The 9,056-nt window shown below is 35.8% G+C and overlaps 2 protein-coding genes across 3 annotated transcripts; one reads left to right on the top strand and one right to left on the bottom strand.

Annotated features, from left to right (window-relative positions):
* The first annotated feature begins 1,332 nt into the window (after nucleotides 1-1,332).
* Nucleotides 1,333-5,126, top strand: LOC107622639 (G protein-coupled receptor 1). 2 transcript variants are annotated; one of them, XM_088510275.1, is made up of 9 exons: nucleotides 1,333-1,809; nucleotides 2,274-2,305; nucleotides 2,384-2,553; nucleotides 2,670-2,768; nucleotides 3,290-3,387; nucleotides 3,494-3,550; nucleotides 3,841-3,984; nucleotides 4,188-4,258; nucleotides 4,571-5,126. In XM_088510275.1, the coding sequence occupies exons 1-9, from the start codon at nucleotides 1,627-1,629 to the stop codon at nucleotides 4,671-4,673; spliced, it is 957 nt and encodes a 318-aa protein (XP_088366401.1). In that variant the 5' UTR covers nucleotides 1,333-1,626; the 3' UTR covers nucleotides 4,674-5,126. The 2 variants fall into 2 exon arrangements, 1 of the variants encoding a protein (XP_088366401.1); XR_015907864.1 differs by having other exon boundaries at nucleotides 1,394-1,809; nucleotides 4,188-4,336.
* Nucleotides 5,127-5,661: 535 nt separating this feature from the next.
* On the bottom strand, nucleotides 5,662-6,482 carry LOC107622642 (copper transporter 5.1). Its single transcript, XM_016324621.3, has one exon. It carries the CDS (start codon nucleotides 6,341-6,343, stop codon nucleotides 5,903-5,905), a length of 441 nt encoding a protein of 146 aa, XP_016180107.1. The 5' UTR covers nucleotides 6,344-6,482; the 3' UTR covers nucleotides 5,662-5,902.
* Nucleotides 6,483-9,056: the final 2,574 nt, after the last annotated feature.

Genomic DNA, 9,056 nt, shown 5'->3' with positions numbered 1-9,056 from the left:
TTAGAGGTTTGGAAAACTTAAAAGAATGATTGATAGTTCAAAAATAGTCTGTTTCCATCAAAACAGTAGTTTCAGAGGTTTATAAGTTTACCGAGAAGGTCAAACAGGAAAAAATAGAATTTTATGTGAAAAACATGGATTGTGCGTACGCATAATTGCTATGCATATGCACGCACCAGAAGAATTTTCCAGCCACGCACAACTTGCAAATCCTCTATGCACATCCCCTCGTGCTTTGCTTCACCCCCTTTTGTCTTATGTTCTTGGCAAGAACAAAAACAAACCAAAAGAGTAAATTGAAACCAAATCAAAAAGAGAAAGTATAATGTGAACCAAATTAAAATCTGAAACCAAAAAGAAAACTGAACCAAATTGAAAGGGGGATGTTTTAGATGCCAATAATCTAAACCAAGAAGATGGGCAGACATAGGAATGGAACCAGAGGGAGGAGAGAGTAGATCAGCGGTGGATCCACCAGCAAGGGGAAGCGCGATGCAACAGATGGTGCTACACGACGGCAAGGATTCGCACTTGGAGATTTGTTTTGCGCCTCTGCTCCCGCTCTTGTTTGTGCCAAGAAGATAAGATAATCTGCTAAATCTTGACTATATATACCCAACTTTGCAGCGGTTTCTACTGCACAACCGCCATCCAGGGCAGTTTTGCAGCTTCTGCCAGACCGCAGCTCACCTCTGCTGCGATTCTGTCAATTTGCGGCGAGTTCGAACACAGACGCTACTTTTTCACCGCAACTCTTTGCCTCTCTTGTAGTGTAAGTTCCTCAGCCTACCACTCAAGACCTATTCCAAAAACTCCAACCTATTCTTTTACCCACACCTAACAATAAAAACAAATTAAGCTTCTGCAAAAAAATTAAGCTGCCCAAAAAAATTAAAGCTAAACCAAACTCATATGTTCAGTCCACTCACCGATATAAAAAATATACTAGCTACCCAAATTAGTCTTTTTGCACCTCTTTTCACTAGACATTTATGTCATTGTTATTCTTCAAAACGACAAAATACAAGTTGGCCACTTGAAAGTACGTGGAACATTTACCTTCTGTAACGTACACTATCCTACCAGAAATTCTTCCTATAAATTATAAACTTTTTTTTTATTGTCCATAATATCTCCTAACTCAGTAGGTTAAGGACTAATTCGTTATGAATCTGAATTCTATTTAAGAGTTTGTTACTCATCAATAGATTATTACATGTATAAGACGAGATTCGAACTATTAATACTTACTTAACCGGACGAATGAGCTTACAATGACCAACCCAAGTTGGTTTGTTATAACCTTAGTGAGAGTGAAATGAACACTACTGTCTAGTGACTGGTCTATGCGACCTTGAAGTTTACTTTAAGCCAGCAAGCTCCCTAATAAAGCGGCTAAGCCTTTAACCACGCTCTATACGGTGTCGTAGTGATAGCAAAGTGTTCGTTGAACAACCGTTTCGTAGTTCTTTTTCAGATTTTCTTCTTCTCCTCCTCGTCATCTTCGGGTTCGAATTTTTGTAACTGAGAATAAATAATCTGCAAATAATTTCGCGAGGAGAAAAAACAGAGAGAGAAATCTACTGAATAGTGATCAGTGATAAGTGATCGGAGAAGACTAGTTTAATGGCCAGCTCGGCCGCGGTCGCCGGCGTTCTATCGGCGCACGATCGCCAGATTCTGACAGCTGTGAATACCGGAGCCTCCAGCCTGTCGTTTGTGGGTTCAGGCTTCATCGTGCTCTGCTACGTTCTCTTCAAGGAACTTCGCAAGTTTTCTTTCAAGCTCGTTTTCTACCTTGCCCTCTCCGTACGCATTCTTTTCCTTCTCTCTTTCCTCTGATCTATAACTTAATTCATTTCCTTCATTTTTTCTCCTTAGCAGTTTAGCTCTTTGCCAAATGCGAAAATTTAACCTAATTAGTTGCTTCTGGAACTCTACAGGGTTAGCTACTAATATTTTAATTTGGACTAGAATTAAGATCAAATTATGTTCTGTTTTAGAAGTGAGTGTGTGAGCAAGTAATTACAGACTTTGCATTAAGCCTATTCATGTAATTTGTCAAAGTTATTATTGCCTGCTTGTTATTGTCTTAAATTGCAGTAAGCTTATCCACTTTAATGTGTTTTGCTTCCGTTGGTTTTTTTCAATTTAGATGCATACACGAATATATTTGTGCCTATTCACTTTCCATGTTATTTTCGCCTTGTTTTCTGCATACGAGCCTTGTGTATAAATATAATTTGGTTATTTGGCATTTTCTCTATTTTCAGGATATGCTTTGCAGTTTCTTCAGCATAGTAGGGTATACCTTCTGAATCGAGTGCCGTCTTCCCAGAATGTATATTGTGAATTTTGATTGATATAATTATTTTTTATACAGGGACCCAGCCAAAGGTTTCTTCTGCTATGCTCAAGGCTATAGCACGCATTTCTTTTGTGTGGCGTCTTTCCTGTGGACTACAACAATTGCTTTTACTCTTCATCGAACTGTAGTTAGGCACAAAGCTGATGTTGAAGAATTGGAGGCAATCTTTCACCTGTATGTATGGGGTATGTATTTATGAATGGATCAGCTTTTTTATTCCAAATATGCTACTTCATAATAATCTCCTATCTCTATATACTACTCGGTTAGAGAGCTCACTTGATGTACCTGTTGACAATAGGTACTTCGCTGGTTATGACAGTGATCCGCTCCTTTGGTAATGACCATAGACATTTCGGCATATGGTGTTGGACTCAAACAGGCCGCACAGGGAAGGCAAGTAACTGCAAAAATGCTGCTAAATGGAATATTTTTCCTTTTATATATTAATGTTGTATAAGATGGGTGTCTAATTCATTATAATTGACTGCTAGCCAATCAAGAACCATGACATGGTTGCTTGCAAGAAAATTTTTTTCTAATACTGTACTATTCTTAAGAACCAAATGTGGTTATCTACATGTAAAAAAGCTAAGTTTAACAGCAGAGACAAATCCATGCATTACATGCCTTCAAACTGCTAAAAGATCACTTCGTTGTTTTTATCTATACTTTTAATAAGGACCTAACACTCTGTTCCATATTATGGTATTGTTGATAAGAAGCTTGTGATTTCTAAGAGCTTAGCAAATGTTTTTGGCATCTGGAGTTAAACTTATTTTAAATAGTGTGAACAATAGGAAGATAATGAAATGAGATCTGCTGTACTTTGTATTTGATATTTTGTTCAACAGAATTATCACACTTACTTTTCTTTATCTTCTGTCCTCTAAAAGTTGAGCCCATTTTCCATGCAGGCAGTTCATTTTGTAACATTTTACACACCTCTCTGGGGTGCAATTTTATACAACGGGTTTACATACTTTCAAGTAATACGCATGCTGAATAACGCAACCCGTGTATGTAACCACCCTTGCTGATTCTATCTCGAAGAAAGAACGAATTATTCACTTGTTGAGACCTAGACTTTTGCATATCTTTTTATTTACTTCTCTGTTATTTCAGATGGCAGTTGGTATCTCAGACCGAGTTTATGTTCCAGATGCAAGAGATAACATGAAGGTGTGTATACGACAATCATTTTTAACATGCATGTCATGTATGCTTGATGTATATATGTACGTATCTTTTGGAGCTTGTGCGTGGAATAAAGTAACAATCACACACTATTATACTTTCAAATATGGCTTAGAGATGCTTCCCCCTTATATTTTTTATTTTTTATTTTTTAAAAGTTATGGTCAAGTGCAAGTATTATATCAATGCTTCTTTAATAAGGTGAACTTATCTCAGTTTGGTCTTATCTAGGTTTCATTGAATGATAATCTATTTTCTTCTGTTTTACGTTGCAGTCTCTGAATCGATGGGGATACTATCCAGTGATTCTAATTGGATCATGGGCATTTGGCACTATTAACCTTATTCATGATTTTATTGAGCCTGGCCATAAGATATTTTGGCTGTCATTTCTTGACGTCGGAATGGCTGCCCTTATGGTATATACCAGTCACCTTACCTTCCGTTTTCGCCTTTTTTAGATTCCCTATTAATCTTCTATGACATATCTGGAAGCTTATCATGGTTTGTATTTACTGGCACCATCAGCACAAATTTGTTGCCATAGGCTGCACATGAAATGCAGCATTGTATGGTACAACAATGACACAATATTATGTTAATATTTGTCTTCCGGTTGCAGGGCCTCTTCAACTCAATTGCATATGGCCTCAATTCTTCAGTTCGTCGTGCAATTTGTGAAAGAATGGACATGTAAGTCCTTAGCATTTTTGCATTGTACGCATGATTCTCAAGGCCTGTCTAGATGGGTTATCCTCGTCATTTGTTCTGGTTTGTAAATTTGTGCAACTTTTGTAGCCATTTTAATTGTGCTAGATTTACCATTTGATTTTGTGTACTTGCATCTTGCCACTGTCCTTACAGGATTTGTGTCTAGTACTCAACCTCTTTTGTCTCTCCCTCTCTTGTCAACCTTCTCATCTTAACTCTTACATACTTTTCTGTTTCCTTGCCTTTTTGGCACATTTAATTTAAAACTGGACTGAAGTTGCATTTGTTAATCAGGTTCTTACCAGAGAGAGTCTGCAGATGGCTGCCAAACAATTTCAAGTACAGGAACCAGCAGCAAGAAAATGAACTGGTCTCCTTAAAATTTGAAGATAAATAACCATGAACAGATATATTGTGATCCCCAATACCATATTTCGACATGTAAATATGCTGAAATGCTGTTTTCATCAACAGCAGAGGATCTGCTGGCACTTGGCAGCAGTCATTCCAGGCTGTGTTGCTGAATCGTGGCATTCACATAGATTTTATAGTGCCAAGGATCCTTCTCAAAGAAACCAGTGGATGCTCCAGTTCATTCAATCAGTCGATCTCTCTGCTTAACAGCCATCATTATTATGCTTATATTGAAGATCCGTTGCTGTGGCTTTGGCAAGTGCACTTATTCAGAAAAGGCTCAGTGAGTCTCTGATTCATCGTGGACAAGTTTTAACTTCGAGCATTGTTGCATATTCTTGTATTTCTTCCTAGTTTTGGGAATTAGATATACTAAAAATTCCAGTTCTATAGTTGATGCATTTTTAAAATAGCATAACATTTTGTCTTCTCAAAATTTGCCTAGTCTTTTAGTTCTCTGCCAGTAAGTACAATGCTTAGTCTTTTATATTTCTTCCATTGTTTCAGTTTTTAACATATTCCCATTTTAATTTATTATGGGGAAAGAACCACCCTTTTAACATTTTTAGAACATCATTTGCCGATGAACTCATGAAGTAACTCATAAAAGATGTTTCATTAATTCGCCGTTCCTGATTACTTGTACGTTTTTGCTTTCCAAGTATTTACACATCACTTGTCCATTTAGTAAACTAGTTATGCTTCCGAAAAAGGCGTGCCTTCTTTCTCTCTCTCTAATGTCTAATAATGGCATTCTCGGTTCCGGAAGTGTAGAGAAAGAAAATTATGATCTTATCGTATTGCAGTAATTGGACTTGGATGGTCCCGTAAGAGAAAAGCATTTTGCATCTTGGGAACTTAGTACCTGCACAAATTCGTTTGCACCACATGGTTGTCGTTATTAGCATTTTCCAGCACTCAGACAATCAAACACCGCAACTGTGCGAAAATGATAGAACCAACAAAATAAATTGTCTTACAAATTGCAACCACACTTGGGACATTCTCCATAGAAACACACCCAAATCAAGCAGCCACAATGTAAATAGTACATTTCTACGTTGTCTAAACAGTTTACAAGTACTTAACTAGTTACACAATCCCAAATTCCATCCTCCCAAATACCCCCAGATCACAAATTCCATCAAACATTAAACAAAAGGACTAAAAGAGAAAAAGAAAAAAAAAAGTGATTTTGAAGGGAATGAATAATTAAGCACAGGCACAAGAACTATCAACAACAACGGAAGCTTCACCCTCATTCCTGAAAATGAAATGGCCAATTGCAAGACCCAAAACGATGGCCAGAAACACCCCACCGTTGAATGACATCACCGCCAGCATCAGCAAATACCCGATCGCCGAGCTCACCCCAAACAGCACCGATCCCGCAACCTTCACTCCCAACCTCGCTCTCTCCCCCGCCAACTTCCGCCGCAGCAGAGGCGCCTCGATCTCTGGCGCCGCCGCCGAAGATGGAATCCCCGTGGCGAACAGCTTCAAGCGAATGCGGCGGTTCTCAAGATACTGGTAGAAAATCGCGACCACGAGACACGCCAACAAGCTCAGCGCGTAACTCAGCCACGAATCGGTCTTCCACGAATCGAAGAGAATCGTAACGTACCTGCCCCAATAGAAGGTCATGTGCATCATCTTCGCTATTAAATTGTGAATCTTGATCTCGCAATTCTATGCTTTATTATCGATTAGGTTTGGGTTGTGTTATTTAATTCTACTAATTTGTTGCTCTGAATTTTCAAGGGGTTGGTTTGTGTGATAAAAACGATGGACAAGTTCCACAGATCCCAAAGGGTGAGCTTTTGGATTGGGCGTATAGTTGTAATTGGATTGTTGCCTACGTTGCCCGTTTGTTACGACAGGGACAATAGTTTCGTAAAATGCCCTCAAAAGTGTTCCGTAATTACCATTTTATTCCATTGAATCTTCCCCTTGTTCTTGTCTTAATCATTACCAGTTTCATGACTAAGAGGGTCACTTATGGAATTTCCAAAGCGAGTCAAATTGGGTGGATAGTAGTACGGCAGTACAATTTTCTTGTGTCAAATTTTAAACATGGAAACAATTATAGGCTCTGGTATTTGTACTGCTTTTTAGTTTTTTACCTTTTACTGATGCTCTAGTTTTTCATGTTTCTGAAAACCATTTTGAACCGGTTGAACCGTCAACAGGTTGGCAAAATAGCAAATCGATTCTCTTTAGTAAAAAAAGCTGGTCACGCAAAGAATGAGACGAGAATCGATAAATTGACTGAAAACTGGTGGTTCAGATCAGATCAGAAATCGAATACACCAAAACAGTAAAAAAATTTAGCTATCTTTTTTGTATTTTTTTTTATAATTTAGCTATTTTATATTTTAAGAGGATAATAATAATTTTTTTTACACTTTTTATAATATTAAAAATAAAATTAATAAAATATATCTTCTTATAATATTTTTAAAATATGTTTTTAAAACATATATTAAGAAGACTCTTTTTTTGTTGATGCTATTTTTTCATTTTTTTTGTACTGCATTTAAAAGCAAATTAATTTCTCAAAGTCACTTATTTGTTGCAATCAATAAATATTTGGAATCTGTAGAATTATGGAGAATGAAGAAGATCTGTAAGAGGCAAATTTCTGTTTAATTAAAGAAATATATACAAAATATATATATTTTAAGACAAAAGACTTGGTTTAATAAAATTTTTATTTTTTTAAAATTAGCTTTTAGAAAATAGCATTTTAAAAGTTATAACATCAATTTTAGTAAATCAAATTAAAAATATATTTTAATAAATTTAAGCAATAACAATTATATTTGGTAAAATAATTTTTAAAATTTAAAAATACTATACACTACAAGAAAAAATAATATTTGTAACAAAAAAATTATTAAAAAAATCAGAATTTTGAAACAAGAAATTTGTAACAAAAAAAAGAGGGTCGTTGCAGTATGTCCCGTTACAAAAAGTTTTTGTAACAAAAAATGAAACTGTTACAATTCAAAGTAATATTTTGTAACAAATTTTTTTAATACAAAAACCAAAATTCGTTACAAAAGTGATAACAAATTTTGATTTTCAAAATATTTTTTGTGACAATATATTTTTTCCTATCATAAAATTTTGCTACAAAATATAACTTGATTTTGTAACATTTTTTTCTTTAGTTACAAAAGCACAATATTTATTTTGTAACAATTTTTTTAATACAAATTGCATGCATAATTTATCAAATTATTTTTTTTAATTAACTGATATATTAACTATTTTATTGAGCAAGTCAACATCTATATAATATGTAAAAACATAAATAATTCAAACATGCTTCACTTAACTAAAATTATTTTAAAACAAAATAACATTAGTGACTACATCGATTAGTTCTACAAGTTATATTTCTTACACAAGTTCAACCAAAAGTTAAAAGTCTAACATAGATTAGTGTCTCTATGATTCAAAATATTCTTGAGCCTTTAGGTGGCATGTTGTCACCATTTTAGCACTCCTGTAAATGAGAAAAATCGAAATAAAATATTAGAATTTTTACACTTTCATAACATTATTAACCGAACTAACAAAGCTTGGAAACTATCAATGCTGTAGGGTCAGCACCAACTCAAAATAATAATAATAATAATAATAATAATAATAATAATAAAGGAAGAGAGAGATACACACACCACATATGCTAGAGAGAGAAACATAAGCTCTCTCAATAATATCAGATAATGAAAAACTAGCAATTATAAGATTTAAACTCACATAAAGCATTAAAATATTGTTTAAGCACTAAAATTAAATGAAGTTAAGAGATACATTCATAGTGAAAGCAAAAATTTCTTTCAAATAATTTCCTCCTTTCTGTCTCTTGTGCATCTCCTACGTCTCATCGCTTCTCTTCCTCTCGCGTGGAATAGCAGCGGCAATGGCCAAACACAACGGTGGCGACTCCTTAAATGGCGACAGAACAGAACGCGACGTTCTCTCCAACAAGCCCTAGCAGCGGCAGCAATGGATTGACAGTGGTGGAAACACAGCGGCGCGGACAGCATCTTCCCCCTCTCTCGCGTGACAGCTTCGGCCCCCCTCTCCCCTTCCATGCGATAGCGATGACGATGGCAGCACCTAACCCGCCGGCGCTGTCTCCCTCATTCCCTCTCCTCTTCTTCTTGTTCTCTGATTTCCCCCCTTTGAGCTCCTCTTGCTCAGATTCTTTCCTGTTTCTTTTCTTTCCCTTTATAAACGTATATGCGTTTATGTTTTGTGAAATTAGGTTAGGTTTAAGTTTTAATTTGGGAATTTTAGAGTTAGGGTAAAATATACGAGTAATATAACAATTTTACAAAATATTTGAGATAGA

The sequence above is a fragment of the Arachis ipaensis genome, chromosome B10 (assembly GCF_059453495.1).
Source record: "Arachis ipaensis isolate K30076 ecotype BB chromosome B10, ASM5945349v1, whole genome shotgun sequence".
Lineage (NCBI taxonomy): Eukaryota > Viridiplantae > Streptophyta > Magnoliopsida > Fabales > Fabaceae > Arachis > Arachis ipaensis.
The sequence above is the reverse complement of the archived record's forward strand: the minus strand, read 5'-3'. Positions and strand labels throughout refer to the sequence as shown.